General features: G+C 51.4%; 1 protein-coding gene across 2 annotated transcripts in view; it reads right to left on the reverse strand.

Moving 5' to 3' along the window:
* Window positions 1–15,513, reverse strand: part of IFT122 (intraflagellar transport 122) — a 120,938-nt gene extending 105,425 nt beyond the window's left edge. For both annotated transcript variants that reach the window (XM_075321574.1, XM_075321573.1), the window contains exons 1-2: window positions 15,332–15,513; window positions 11,783–11,849 (exon numbers count right to left, since the gene is read on the reverse strand). In XM_075321574.1, coding sequence (XP_075177689.1) covers window positions 11,783–11,849; window positions 15,332–15,390 — 126 coding nt within the window. In that variant the 5' untranslated portion in view covers window positions 15,391–15,513. The remainder of the gene's footprint in view (window positions 1–11,782; window positions 11,850–15,331) is intronic.
* Window positions 15,514–15,551: the final 38 nt, after the last annotated feature.

Genomic DNA, 15,551 nt, shown 5'->3' on the forward strand with positions numbered 1-15,551 from the left:
ATTGCAGGAAGGAAAGAAAAGTAGGCAATGCAAATGGCCAGGGGGACACTCCTTGTGCAGAGCACCAGGATAAGAAAATCTTCCACGTTCTGTGATAGATCTTAGCAGACGTGGGCTTCCTAGCCTGTCTCATGGTGGCCACGACCCCTTGAGACAATCCTGAAGACGCTAGGATCCAGGACTCAATGGCCACACAGTCAGGTTCAGGGCCGCAGAATTCAGATGGAAAAACGGCCCTTGTGACAGTAAGTCTGGCCGGTCTGGTAGCGCCCACGGTTGACCGACCGTGAGTTGCCACAGATCCGGGTACCACGATCTCCTCGGCCAGTCTGGGGCGACGAGTAAGACGCGGCGGCAATCGGACCTGATCTTGCGTAGCACTCTGGGCAAGAGTGCCAGAGGGGGAAACACGTAGGGAAGCTGGAACTGCGACCAATCTTGCACCAAGGCGTCTGCCGCCAGAGCTCTTTGATCGCGAGACCTCGCCATGAAGGTCGGGACCTTGTTGTTGTGCCGAGACGCCATTAGGTCGACGTCCGGCACTCCCCAGCGGCGGCAGATTTCCTGAAACACGTCCGGGTGAAGGGACCATTCCCCTGCGTCCATGCCCTGGCGACTGAGGAAGTCTGCTTCCCAGTTTTCTACGCCGGGGATGTGAACTGCGGATATGGTGGAGGCCGTGGCTTCCACCCACATCAGAATCCGCCGGACTTCCTGGAAGGCTTGCCGACTGCGTGTCCCACCTTGGTGGTTGATGTATGCCACCGCTGTGGAGTTGTCAAACTGAATTCGGATCTGCTTCCCTTCTAGCCAGTGCTGGAAGGCTTGTAGGGCAAGATACACTGCCCTGATTTCCAGAACATTGATCTGAAGGGTGGACTCCTGCTGAGTCCACGTACCTTGAGCCCTGTGGTGGAGAAAAACTGCTCCCCACCCTGACAGGCTCGCGTCTGTCGTGACCACCGCCCAGGATGGGGGTAGGAAGGACCTTCCTTGTGATAATGAGGTGGGAAGAAGCCACCACTGAAGAGAGTCCTTGGCCGTCTGGGAAAGTGAGACTTTCCTGTCCAAGGACGTCGACTTCCTGTCCCATTGGCGGAGAATGTCCCATTGAAGAGGGCGCAGATGAAACTGCGCAAACGGAACTGCCTCCATTGCTGCCACCATCTTCCCTAGGAAGTGCATGAGGCGTCTTAAGGGGTGCGACTGGCCTTGAAGGAGAGACTGCACCCCTGTCTGTAGTGACCGCTGCTTGTCCAGCGGAAGCTTCACTACCGCTGAGAGAGTATGAAACTCCATGCCAAGATATGTTAGTGATTGGGTCGGAGACAGGTTTGACTTTGAAAAGTTGATGATCCACCCGAAGGTCTGGAGAGTCTCCAGCGCCACGTTCAGGCTGTGTTGGAATGCTCCTTGAGAGGGTGCCTTGACAAGTAGATCGTCCAAGTAAGGGATCACCGAGTGTCCCTGAGAATGCAAGACTGCTACCACTGCTGCCATGACCTTGGTGAAAACCCGTGGGGCTGTCGCCAGACCAAATGGCAGGGCTACGAACTGAAGGTGTTCGTCTCCTATAACGAAGCGTAGAAAACGCTGGTGCTCTGGAGCAATCGGCACGTGGAGATAAGCATCCTTGATGTCTATTGATGCTAGGAAATCTCCTTGAGACATTGAGGCAATGACAGAGCGGAGAGATTCCATCCGGAACCGCCTGGTTTTCACGTGCTTGTTGAGCAGTTTTAGGTCCAGAACAGGACGGAAAGAGCCGTCCTTTTTTGGCACCACAAACAGATTGGAGTAAAAACCTTGACCTCGTTCCTGAAGAGGAACAGGGATCACCACTCCCTCTGCCCTTAGAGAGCACACCGCCTGCAGAAGAGCATCGGCTCGGTCGGGATGTGGAGAAGTTCTGAAGAACCGAGGCGGAGGACGAGAACTGAACTCTATCCGGTACCCGTGAGACAAAATGTCTGTTACCCACCGGTCATTGACCTGTGGCAGCCAAATGCCGCAAAAGCGGGAGAGCCTGCCACCGACCGAGGATGCGGAGAGAGGAGGCCGAAAGTCATGAGGCAGCCGGCTTGGAAGCGGTTCCTCCGGCTGCTTTCTTTGGGCGTGAGTGAGTCCGCCAGGAATCTGAGCTCCTCTGCTCCTTCTGAGTCCTTTTGGACGAGGAGGATTGGGCCCTGCCCGAACCTCGAAAGGACCGAAACCTCGACTGTCCCCTCCACTGTTGAGGTTTGCTTGATCTGGGCTGGGGTAAGGAAGAGTCCTTACCCTTGGACTATTTAATGATTTCCGCCAATTGCTCACCAAACAGTCTGTCTTGAGATAATGGCAAACTGGTTAAGCATTTTTTGGAAGCAGAATCCGCTTTCCATTCCTTTAACCATAAGGCTCTGCGTAAAACTACCGAGTTGGCGGACGCCATTGACGTACGGCTGGTAGAGTCCAAGACCGCATTGATAGCGTAAGTCGCAAACGCAGACATTTGCGAGGGCAAGGACGCCACTTGCGGCACTGATGGACGTATGATAGAGTCCACCTGCGCCAGACCAGCTGAAATAGCTTGGAGTGCCCACACGGCTGCGAATGCTGGAGCAAACGACGCGCCGATAGCTTCATAGACAGATTTCAACCAAAGGTCCATCTGTCTGTCATTGGCATCTTTAAGTGAAGCCCCATCTTCCACTGCAACTATGGATCTAGCCGCAAGCCTGGAGATTGGGGGGTCCACCTTTGGACACTGGGTCCAGCGTTTGACCACGTCAGGGGGAAAGGGATAACGTGTATCCTTAAGACGTTTGGAGAAACGCTTATCTGGATAAGCATGGTGTTTCTGGACTGCTTCTCTGAAGTCAGCGTGGTCCAGAAAAGAGCTCAATTTACGTTTGGGATACCTGAAATGGAATTTCTCCTGCTGTGCTGCTGCCTCCTCCGCTGGAGGAGAAATATCCAGCAGTCTATTGATGGCCGCTATAAGATCATTCACCATGGCGTCACCATCAGGGGTATCCAGGTTAAGAGCAGTCTCAGGATTAGACTCCTGATCACCTAGTTCTGTCTCATCATACAGAGAATCCTCTCGCTGAGACCCTGACCAGCGTGATGACGCCGAGGGTCTCTCCCAGCGAGCTCGCTTAGGCTGCCTGGGACTGTCGTCCGAGTCAGAGCCTTCAGCCTGTGATGCCTGGGACCCCCTTGGAGCACGGATTAGTTCCAACTGAGGGGGACCGGGGAACATTGAATCAGCAGTGCCCATGGTCTGAGTGACCGGCCTGGACTGCAAAGTTTCTAGAATTTTTGTCATAGTCACAGACATCTTATCAGCAAAAACTGCAAACTCTGTCCCCGTCACCGGGGCAGGGTTCACAGGCGTCTCTGCCTGGGCCACTACTAGCATAGACTGCGGCTGACGAAGTGGCACAGGGACCGAACATTGCACACAATGGGGGTCAGTGGAACCTGCCGGTAGAGTAGCCTCACATGCGGTACAAGCAGCATAGAAGGCCTGTGCCTTGGCACCCTTGCTTTTTGCGGATGACATGCTGTTGTCTCCTCAGAGCAATATAGGGGTATAAGCCAAGAAGCGACCGTACAGTGCAATATATAGGTACAGACAAAGTACACAAAACAAACACTGTGGCACTAGTGGGGTCAGCACCTAGGTGCTGCTTACCGCCCGCTTAACAGCGGGTGTGTGGTCGCCAGAATCCCCTGTCTGGGTCTCCCAGGGCTATGTCCGTTCTCCAGCTCAGACTGCGTGCAGGAATGGCTGCCGGCGTCCTGTGAAGATGGGCGGGCCGTGGGCGTGCTGCAGACAAAGAGCGGGAAACTGGCGTCCCACTGTGCTCAGTGAGAGGGCTGGAGTATGTAAATAAGACTCCAGCCCTCGGCGCTGACTATTGTACAGCGTCTCTCCCCTTCCCTGACTGACAGGGCTGGGGGCGGGAACGAAACGTAACTAGGCCGCAGAAGCCGGGGACTAGATTTATAAGCGCTGCCGTCGTAAAAGCACGGTCGGCGCGAAGTCCCCGGCGCACCACAAGTCGCAGCCGCGCCGCAGTCTCCGTGGCGGCCGGCGCGGTAGTTCCCCACACATAAACTCACTCAGCTAAGCTGCAGTGAGTATAACCCCAGCGCGCAGCGCTACTGTCCCCGGCGCACTAGAACACCCAGCAACGCTGGAGTGTGTCTGTGCCTGTCTGTACGGGGACACAGAGTACCTGAATGTTGCAGGGCCTTGTCCCTGACGGTACCCAGCTCCGTATCCAGCAGGATCTCCGGGTCTGTGGATGGAGCTCGGCCTCAGAGTCTGGAGGCCGGTAAGATCCCACTTCGCCAGAGCCCTCAGGGGGATGGGGAAGGAAAAACAGCATGTGGGCTCCAGCCTCCGTACCCGCAATGAGTACCTCAACCTTAACAAACACCGCCAACAAGAGTGGGGTGAGAAGGGAGCATGCTGGGGGCCCTTTGCATGGGCCCTCTTTTCTTCCATCCGATATAGTCAGCAGCTACTGCTGACTAAACAGTGGAGCTATGCGTGGATGTCTGACCTCCTTCGCACAAAGCTTGAAAACTGAGCAGCCCGTGATCCCACGGGGGGTGTATAGCCAGAAGGGGAGGGGCCTTACACTTTTTGGTGTAGTGCTTTGTGTGGCCTCCGGAGGCAGTAGCTATACACCCAATCGTCTGGGTCTCCCAATGGAGCGCCGAAGAAAGTATATTTACTGCATTGGTGAGCATCTGGCTCACATAATAAGAATCACATTCATATATTGGCTGTGCACCTTTTGTGTTTCTTAGCATAGCCCATTAAAGCACAGCTCAATGCTTTATACTGCAGCTCTGCTCCATTAGCATGCAGAGGTGATCAGTGACTCTAGCTTAGCTGTGCTATCTATTGGGGTAACCTGGAATCCACTCCCTGCCCTATCAGGCTGCTGACCTGTCCCATCCACATGCTTTACACTACAGCCCTTCAGATATACTGAAATCAGGGCATGGAGATCCCACTACCCCTAAGGCCCCTTCACATGCCCGTGATACAAACACACATTTTTTCATGGTCCAGGTTGTGGGTATGTATTGTGTTTAGCGTGTGCTGTCAGTGTGCTATCTGTGATAGCACACGGACAGCAGGAACTTCTATACTCACCTGTCTCTGGCGCTGCAGCTGCTTGTGGGTCTGTGGTGCAGTGAATATTCATGAGCATAATGAGTGGGCCCGGAAGCAAGTGACAGCAGCGCCCAAGACAACAGGGCTGGAGGCAGGCGAGTATTGAAAATCATTTTATTTCAAAGACAAGTGTTTTCTCCGGTATGTGTCACACTGATGTCACACGGATCACATCAGTGTGTGGTACGTGTGACACCCCTGCTCCTAGACAAAAACGGACATGTCTCGGTGTTGAGCACACAGACACACGTGTGCTCCACATGGACACATGTTCGTGAGAAAACAGGAATGTGTGCGCAGAACCATTCATTTTAATGGGTCTGCGTATGACCGTGTCTCCCGTACGTATGAAAAGAGACGTCATACGAACCGAAATCACGGACATGTGAAGGAGGCCAAAGACAGTGAATTACCAAAATATAAGTAGGACCGACACGAAGAAAAAAGAGAATTTTGTTTACTTACCGTAAATTCTTTTTCTTATAGTTCCGACATGGGAGACCCAAACCATGGGTGTATAGCTTCTGCCTCCGTAGGACACACAAAGTACTACACTCAAACGTGTAGCTCCTCCCTCCGGGCTATATACACCCCCTGGATGACAATCTAACCAGTTCAGTGCAAAAGCTGAAGGAGGACATCCACCCATAAGTAGAGATAGAGTAAAACACGGAAAGACCGGAACTCTGTCTACTAACAACAGCCGGTGAAACACACGGAACAAAAAACTGCCAACAGGCAACAGGGAGGGTGCTGGGTCTCCCATGTCGGAACTATAAGAAAAAGAATTTACGGTAAGTAAACAAAATTCTCTTTTTCTTCATCGTTCCTTATGGGAGACCCAAACCATGGGACGTTCCAAAGCAGTCCATGGGTGGGAATAAACAGACAAACTGAGAAGCAGGAAAACCCAACTTCACAAATGGGCGACAGCCGCCTGAAGAACGCATCTGCCCAAGCTCGCATCTGCCGAAGCATGAGCATGCACTTGGTAGTGCTTCGAAAAAGTGTGCAGACTGGACCACGTGGCAGCCTGACAAACCTGCTGAGCCGTAGCCTGGTGCCTGAAAGCCCAGGAGGCACCGACAGCTCTGGTCGAGTGCGCCTTAATCCCTGGCGGAGGAGGCACCTGAGAACACTGGTAGGCATCGGTGATAGCCGACCTGATCCAACGAGCTAGGGTCGGTTTAGAAGCAGCGAGACCCTTGCGCTGACCAGTGGTTAGCACAAAAAGTGAGGTGCACCGCCTAAAAACGGCGGTGCGTGACACATAGATTCGGAGCGCCCGCACCAAATCTAAGGAATGCAACGCCTTCTCAAAGCGATGCACAGGGACCGGACAAAGAGAAGGCAATGAAATGTCCTGGTTAAGGTGGAAAGGAGACACCACCTTTGGGAGAAAGTCCGGAGTCGGCCGAAGAACCACCTTGTCTTGGTGAAACACCAAAAAGGGGGATTCCGAAGAGAGCGCAGCCAAATCAGAAACTTTCCTGAGAGAAGTTATGGCTACTAGAAAAACAACTTTCTGTGAAAGTCTAAACAAAGGAACCTCCCTGAGAGGCTCAAAGGGGGGTTTCTGTAAGGCCGTGAGGACCAGATTAAGGTCCCAGGGATCCAAGGGCCGCCGGTAAGGAGGAATGATGTGAGATGCGCCCTGCATGAAGGTGCGCACCTGAGCCAGTCGGGCGATACGCCGCTGGAACAATACCGACAGAGCCGACACCTGTCCCTTGAGGGAATTGAGGGACAGTCCTAGCTGTAGACCGGACTGTAGAAAAGACAGGATGGTCGGCAAGGAGAACGGCCAAGGGGCATGGCCGGAAGAGCGACACCAGGACAGGAAAATCCTCCAAGTCCTGTGGTAAATCTTGGCCGAGGAAGACTTCCGAGCCTGAGTCATAGTGGAGATGACCTCAGAGGGAATGCCTGAAGCTGTCAGGATCCAGGACTCAAGAGCCACGCCGTCAATCTGAGAGCCGCAGAATTCTGGCGGAAGAACGGACCTTGAGAGAGAAGGTCTGGGCGGTCCGGGAGGTGCCACGGCACCCCCACGGACAGACGGAGCAGGTCTGGGTACCAAGCTCGCCTGAGCCAGTCCGGAGCAATGATTATGACTCGACGGCCCTCCATTCCGATCTTGCGCAGAACCCTGGGCAAGAGAGCTAGAGGGGGAAACACATAGGCCAGACGGAACTGAGACCAATCTTGAACCAGTGCGTCCGCTGCGAAGGCCTGAGGATCGTGGGAGCGAGCCATGTAAACCGGAACCTTGTTGTTGTGCCGGGATGCCATTAGATCCACTTCCGGAGTGCCCCACTTGCGGCAGATTGATCTGAACACTGACGGATGCAGGGCCCACTCGCCGCTGTCCACGGCTTGACGGCTGAGATAATCTGCCTCCCAGTTTTCCACGCCTGGGATGTGGACTGCAGATATGGTGGACTTGGAGTCCTCCGTCCACTGGAGGATTCGTTGAACCTCCAACATCGCCAGACGGATGTGAGTCCCGCCCTGGTGATTGATGTAGGCAACCGCTGTCGCGTTGTCCGACTGAACTCGAATGTGCCTGCCCGCCAACAGGTGGTGAAAGGCTAGGAGAGCTAGAAACACAGCTCTGATCTCCAGCACATTGATCGAGAGGGCTGATTCGGACGGAGTCCAAGTGCCCTGTGCTCGGTGATGGAGAAATACTGCTCCCCAACCGGAGAGGCTGGCATCCGTGGTGAGGATCACCCAGGACGGAGTCAGGAAGGAGCGTCCCTGAGACAGAGAGAGGGGCCGAAGCCACCACTGAAGGGAGCTCCTGGTCTGTGACGACAGAACCACCATCCTGTGCAAGGAAGAGATCCGCTTGTCCCAACAGCGGAGAATGTCCAGCTGCAGGGGACGCAGATGGAACTGGGCAAAGGGAACCGCTTCCATTGATGCCACCATCTGACCTAGCACCTGCATGAGGTGTCTGATGGAATGACGGCGGTGCCTCAGCAGAGAGCGCACCGCCAGACGAAGGGACTGCTGTTTGACTAAGGGCAACTTGACAAGTGCCGGCAGAGTCTCGAATTGCATCCCTAGGTAAAGAAGCACCTGGGTCGGGGTCAGAGTGGACTTGGGCAGGTTGACAAGCCACCCGAACTGAACGAGCGTGGCGAGCGTGAGTGAGACACTCCGCTGGCAGTCTGCACTGGATGAGGCCTTGACTAGAAGGTCGTCCAGGTAAGGAATCACTGCCAACCCCTGGAGGTGCAGAACCGCAACCACTGCTGCCATGACCTTGGTGAATACTCGAGGGGCCGTGGCTAAGCCGAAGGGGAGAGCCACGAATTGGAAATGTTCCTCTCCGATCGCAAAGCGTAGCCAACGCTGGTGTGAAACCGCAATAGGCACATGCAGATAGGCATCTCTGATGTCGATGGATGCCAGAAAATCTCCTTGGGTCATTGAGGCAATGACTGATCTCAGAGATTCCATGCGAAAGTGCCGCACCTGAACATGCTTGTTGAGAAGCTTGAGATCCAGGATGGGCCGGAAGGAACCGTCCTTCTTGGGAACTAGAAAGAGGTTTGAGTAGAAACCGCTGAACCGTTCCCGGGCGGGAACCGGAACAATTACACCGTTGGCCTGCAGGGATGCCACGGCCTGAGAGTAGGCGGCGGCTTTGGAGCAGGGGGGGGTGGACAGAAAAAATCTGTTTGGCGGGCTGGAAGAAAATTCTATCCTGTAGCCGTGGGAGATGATATCTCGCACCCACTGATCGGAGACGTGTTGAAACCACACGTCGCCAAAGTGGGAGAGCCTGCCACCGACCAAGGACGTTGCTGGCGCAGCCAGATAGTCAAGAGGAGGCTGCCTTAGTGGCAGCGGCTCCTCCGGTCTTTTGAGGACGCGGCTTCGCGCGCCAGTTGGGTTTACGATCCTTGGCTGCGGTAGTGGACGAGGTCAAGGGCTTAGAGGATGACCAGTTAGAGGAACGAAAGGAACGAAACCTCGATTGGTTCCTACCCTGGACAGGTTTCCTGGCTTTAGTTTGTGGCAAGGAAGTACTCTTCCCGCCAGTAGCTTCCTTAATTATTTCATCCAGTTGTTCACCAAACAGCCGGGACCCAGAAAAAGGGAGACTCGCAAGGAACTTCTTAGAGGAAGCGTCTGCTTTCCACTCTCGAAGCCACAAGATCCTACGGATCGCGAGGGAGTTAGCGGAGGCCACCGCCGTGCGGTGAGAAGCCTCCAGGATGGCAGACATGGCGTAGGATGAAAAAGCCGAAGCTTGAGAAGTTAAGGCATCCATCTCAGGCATAGAGTCCCTGGTGAGGGAATGTATCTCTGCCAGAGAGGCAGAGACTGCCTTAAGAGCCCACACTGCCGCAAAAGACGGGGAGAACGAGGCTCCTGCCGCCTCATATACAGACTTGGCCAGAAGGTCAACCTGGCGGTCAGTGGGATCCTTAAGAGAAGTGCCATCAGCCACAGCTACGACTGTGCGGGCTGAGATTCTGGACACTGGAGGGTCTACCTTTGGAGACTGGGCCCATTCCTTAACCACCTCTGGTGGAAAAGGAAAACGGTCATCAGAACTACGCTTCGGAAAACGTTTGTCAGGACAGGCCCTGGGCTTGTTAACAGTGGTCCGAAAACTGGAGTGGTTAAAAAACATACTCTTAGCTCTCTTAGGTGAGGTAAACTGGTGTACCTCTACCAGAGAGGCTTGTTCCTCTGACTCTGGTGGATTGAGGTTCAGTACGGAGTTAATGGATGCAATCAAGTCACTAACATCCGCATCACCCTCAGACACGTCAATGGGGTACATAGAGGTAGCGTCTGAGCCCACAGTAAACGAATCCTCCTCATCCTGCACCTGGGCTCGTGAATCAGAGCCGTGGGACGAGGAAGGAGAAGGGTCCCTGCGTCTCCGTTTAGGGGGACGGGGTCCTAGGACATGCTCTGAGAGCTCTGCAGAACTCGGAGCAGCAGAGGCACCCTGAGAAGGGGTCTGATGCATGGTCAGCAGTGTCCGGGACAGCTGCCCCATGGAGTTGGCAAAAGACTGGGAAATAGCTTGGGAAAAGGATGCTACCCAAGCCAGGGGTTCAGCCACCGGGGCCGGAGCAGCCGGAGGGACCCCTGAGGAGGCTCCAGGCTGAGACACAACCATGTTAGCACAGGCATCACAATGTGGGTATGTGCTTGGCTCTGGCAGAATGCGCTTACATGCAGTGCATATAGCGTACAGGTTTGCAGCCTTGCTCCGGGTGACAGACATGCTGCTGAGGTGGAAGCTCTGCAGTAAGAATACACTCGTATAGAATGTCCTGAGAGTGTATAATAAAGCCCACAACCAGAGGTTGTGGCTTACCAGCCCGCTCTCTGTGTGCCCTCCGGATTCCACAGCTCGGACTCCCAGTAAAGCGTCAGCCTTCCAGGAAAGCAGCAGATTCAGCAGCCAGCGCCGATCAGTGTGATAAACGCTGAGAAAATGGCGCTGGGAGGAGGAGGGGGGGCGGAGATTAGCCCAAGAGCGGGAAACCGGAGGGCTAAGGAGAGATGCAGGGGAGGGAAACATCTCCTCAGAGAGGAGTGTCCTCCCCTCTGCTGGATGGCCGGTGGGCGGCGCCACTCTATTCCCCTGCATGAATGACATGCAGAGGAAGATGAAACCGAAACTAGGCCCAAACAGAAGCCGGGGCCTAGATTTTAACATGCGGCCGACGAGCAGGCACCGTCGGCGCGGTTCTCAGGGGAAACCCCCAGAACCGGCCGGAATTTACAGTAAACATAAAAAACATACTTTCCCCCTAATAAAAGTACCCAGGACCCCTGAAAAACGTCTCAATACTTAGCTTTTGAGACGCAGGGCCAGTCCCTGAGGGGGGTTAAACGCTCCTTCCAGCAGGAACCAGACAGGGCTGCGGATGGAGACCGGTCTTCTGCAAGCAGAGAGGACCGTGACGGCTCCCAATTCAACCCAGAGCCTCTCAGAGGATGTGAAGGAGCGCGGCATGTGAAGGCTCCAGCCTTGTAAAGTCAACCTTAACAGCACCGCCGACACAGTGGGGTGAGAAGGGACATGCCGGGAGTCCAGACTGGACCCGCTTTTCTTCCAAATCTTTAAAATCAAAAAAATAAAAATGAAAAAATCAGAGAATGCATGTGTGTGTGACCTCCTGAACACAAAGCATTGAAACTGGTTAGATTGTCATCCAGGGGGTGTATATAGCCCGGAGGGAGGAGCTACACGTTTGAGTGTAGTACTTTGTGTGTCCTCCGGAGGCAGAAGCTATACACCCATGGTTTGGGTCTCCCATAAGGAACGATGAAGAAAAACGCAGCAAACAAATAGAGGAGAAAGGATGGGATTATAAGCAATTTTAATACGTTTTCCATCAATTTAGAAAGCAAAATGTAACTGCAGAAATTAATTCTAATCAGGTATCTAAACCCCATGTTGTTTTCCACCATAATTACTGTTTACCAAAACCACATGTCCTTATCGGTGTATTTATTGCACGGTTTTACCAAATTCACATTAATGGAGAAAAGCGTATAGTTTTAAGCCACAAAATATGAACGTTCACTACCGATATATATTACCGCACATGCATTACGTACCAACACTTTGTTCCCTGCGGCCACAATCAGTTGAGTTCCATCAGGCTTAAATGCGAGGTCATAAATACTGGAAAATAAGAGGATAGCCCGTCACTTTCCATCATTTTCATACATTGTGTATTTTCTATAACCTAGATGTGGATGCAGGACTGACGGTCTGATGGGTAAACCCATCCACAGAGCATACAGCGCATTAATTACTGCCACAACAAACACGCAGCCCTTAGCGGCAATATGGGAGTTGTAGTTTGTCCAAAGCCCCAGGTTACAATCCCGCCGAACACTTCCTGATGTCTAGAGCCCAGACACAATGGAAACAATTTTTGTCTAGTTTTTAGATATGAGTGCCCAGTGGCCACGTCAGTAGTCCACGGACCCAGGCTCGGTGGACAGCATCCTGACTGCCGGAACCTTTGGAGCCTCCATAGACACGTAATGACACACACATGACGCTGTGTAAGACCTACTCATCAGAAGATCACTTATATCAATATTTTAATTAAGTGACACAATTAAGAGTTTAAATTCTTGGGGGGGTTTTAACACATTTTTTTTAACCACATTCATTGATTCCTTATATTATTCACGTTGCTTTCACTTTTTAAAATCAATCTTCATGAATACTTACACCTTTTTACATGCACCTGTTCATAATATATATATATATATATATATATATATATATATACTAGCTGTACTACCCGGCTTCGCCCAGGTTAATAACTGCTGTTAACAAAATAGAATGTATTGACAAAAATGTATTCTGCACACAAAAACCACAAAACAAATAGATATAAATGTAATTATTAAAAGGCAAAAACTAAGCTAATAGAAGCATTTCACAACATATATTTCAACACCACAGATATTCCACACAGATTTAACTAAATTGGCCAAGTAATGTGCCCCATCTGTCTCTTTCCAGGTTTGTCTCTTTCCCTGTCTGTCTCTTTCCAGGTCTGTCTCTTTCACCGTTTGTCTCTTTCCCCGTCTGTCACTTTCCCCGTCTGTCTCTTTCCAGGTCTGTCTCTTTCCAGGTCTGTCTCTTTCCCGGTCTGTCTCTTTCCAGGTCTGTCTCTTTCCAGGTCTGTCTCTTTCCAGGTCTGTCTCTTTCCAGGTCTGTCTCTTTCCCCGTTTGTCTCTTTCCAGGTCTGTCTCTTTCCCCGTCTGTCTCTTTCCAGGTCTGTCTCTTTCCAGGTCTGTCTCTTTCCAGGTCTGTCTCTTTCCAGGTCTGTCTCTTTCCAGGTCTGTCTCTGTCTGCCTCTTTCACCGTTTGTCTCTGTCTCTTTCCCTGTCTGTCTCTCTGTCTGTCTCTCTCTATCCGTCTCCCCACCGACATCTTATTACCTCACATATAAGCTTCTTATACTATGAATGTCTTTTGTTCCTATAGCAACCAATCACAACTCCTACTAATAACCTGTAGTTCCAGGCTCCATTTACTTTAATAGAGGCATGTTTTTTGGAGAGTAACTGTAAAGCGCGGGGTTACATTTTCGTGTTAAAACATAGTCTACGACGTTCCCTGGGTAACATGAGGAGTCTGTGCAAAGTTTCGTGATTGTAAATGCGACGGTGCGGATACACTTTTCGTTCACTTTTCCCCATTATGTAAATAGGGGCAAACTTGATTGGTAAATTGGAACGTGCGGGTTAAAATTTCGCCTCACAACATAGCCTATGACGCTCTCGGGGTCCAGACGTGTGAGTGTGCAAAATTTTGTGGCTGTAGCTGCGACGGTGCGGATGCCAATCCTGGACACACACACACATACATACATACATACATACATACACACATTCAGCTTTATATATTAGATTTTATGATATTTGTCAGTGCACGTCTCTTTTCATCTATTACTAATCTCTGTGTTTCTTATACATGCACTTTTATTTTGGTTTATCCATCATTCATTATTTACCCTTTGTTACGATTACATATTTTTCTACAATTAAGTTCATTTATGTCTTTGTCTTTTGTGTACAGGTCTGTCTGTTTCTCCTCTCCTTTGTCACTACCTAGCCGGGTATTCTCTTAGCTCTACCCCGCTTTTTACCTATTTATTTTAAAGCCAGCTCTTAAAATGACTACCAGTAGCGCCCGCATATGTAGGCTCCTCTTCAGGGTCGTGGCATCTTTGTGACATGGGGAATGATACCTCAGGTGCCTCCTCACTTCCAAACATGGCACTCCGTCTGCAAGCGGAGCCGCGACAGACTACCATACCCCCAAAAGCTAACAGCGAAACACGTTTCGGGGTTTTAGCGTTACTTCAGCTTTTGTCTCGCTTTGTACTGTCTCAATCTGGAGGGCAATGTGTTTTTTATTAATATTTATTCTATCATTAATTATTTACATTTATTTATCTTGTATTATAACACTGCCCCCTGATTGCTACAATTATACTGAACGTTTGCACTCTAATACTGTTTATAATTATACACTTAACAGGGTTGTCTATGACTTTAAGGTTGATGGCCTAGCTTTAGGATAGATCATCAATGTCTGATTGGTGAGGGTGCAGCACCTGCCCCCCCCCCCTCAATAAATGGTAACTATGCAACTTTAGAACCTCCTTACCTGGTTGTAAGCTCTGAACCATCACTATATAGTTGCTATGGAACAGGGAGTCTATAGATTCTGGCTGCAGTGCCCCTTTAGACCCTCGTCTTCCAGTTACTATGCATTTATTTATAGAACACCCCCCCCCCAATAACAGGTTGCTATGTGGCTTTGAAGCCTCCGTACCTGCTTGCCATTATCCACAATGTTTCTTATTTGTGCTTGCTATGCATTTTCATACCCTCAGTTCCCGATTTCTTTGCACCTATAGACCTGAATAATCGGTTGCTACGCAACTTTAGACCCTTTGCTTCAAGGTTGTTATGCAGCTCTAACTCTTCAGTACCTGGTTGCTATGAACCTCAGAGCCTGTAGTTTTTGTTTGCTATGTACTCTTAGACCCTCTGCTTCCGGTTGCTATGCAGCTTTAAAATCTTTAGCACCTGGTTGCTATGAACTTCAGAACCTGAAGTTTTAAGTTGCTATATACGCTTACATCCTCTGCTCCTGGTTGCTATGCAGCCCTAACCCTTTAGAACCTGGTTGCTATGACTGTGAGAACTTTCAGTTTTTGGTTGCTATGTACTCTTATACTCTCTGCTCCTGGTGGTTATGCAGCCATAACCCTTTAGTACCTGGTTGCTATGAACCTCAGAACCTGTAGTTTTTGGTTGCTATGTACTCTTAGACCCTCTGCTCCTGGTTGCTATGCAGCCCTAACCCTTCAGTACCTGGTACCTATGAACCTGAGAGCCTTCAGTTTTTGGTTGCTATGTACTCTTAGACCCTCTGCGTCTGGTTGCTATGCAGATCCAACCCTTCAGAACCTGGTTGCTATGAACCTCAGAGCCTGTAGTTTTTGGTTGCCATGTGCTCTTGGACCCTCTGCTCCTGGTTGCTAGGCACTTTTACAGACCAAGCCATTGGTTACTAAGTGCAGCCCTCCAGTCAGTTTGCAGCTATGGCTGATGCCGCGGCCTCCTTACCACTGCTCCACCTTATCCCGGTCATGCACTTTGTCCACCCAGGTGGGTACGGCCCTCATTGCTCCGGTCTCCTGGGGGTTCAGGGATCCGTCACCGTCGCTCCCGGACTCCGGAGTCACCACAACAGAGAGAAGAGGATTACCATACCAAGCCCCGCCCCCCTGGTCCCGGCCCACACAGCACATGCGCCGACTGGGACAGGTATGCTCGGAGCATGCGC

The sequence above is a fragment of the Anomaloglossus baeobatrachus genome, chromosome 8, assembly GCF_048569485.1.
Source record: "Anomaloglossus baeobatrachus isolate aAnoBae1 chromosome 8, aAnoBae1.hap1, whole genome shotgun sequence".
In the NCBI taxonomy this organism is placed as follows: domain Eukaryota; kingdom Metazoa; phylum Chordata; class Amphibia; order Anura; family Aromobatidae; genus Anomaloglossus; species Anomaloglossus baeobatrachus.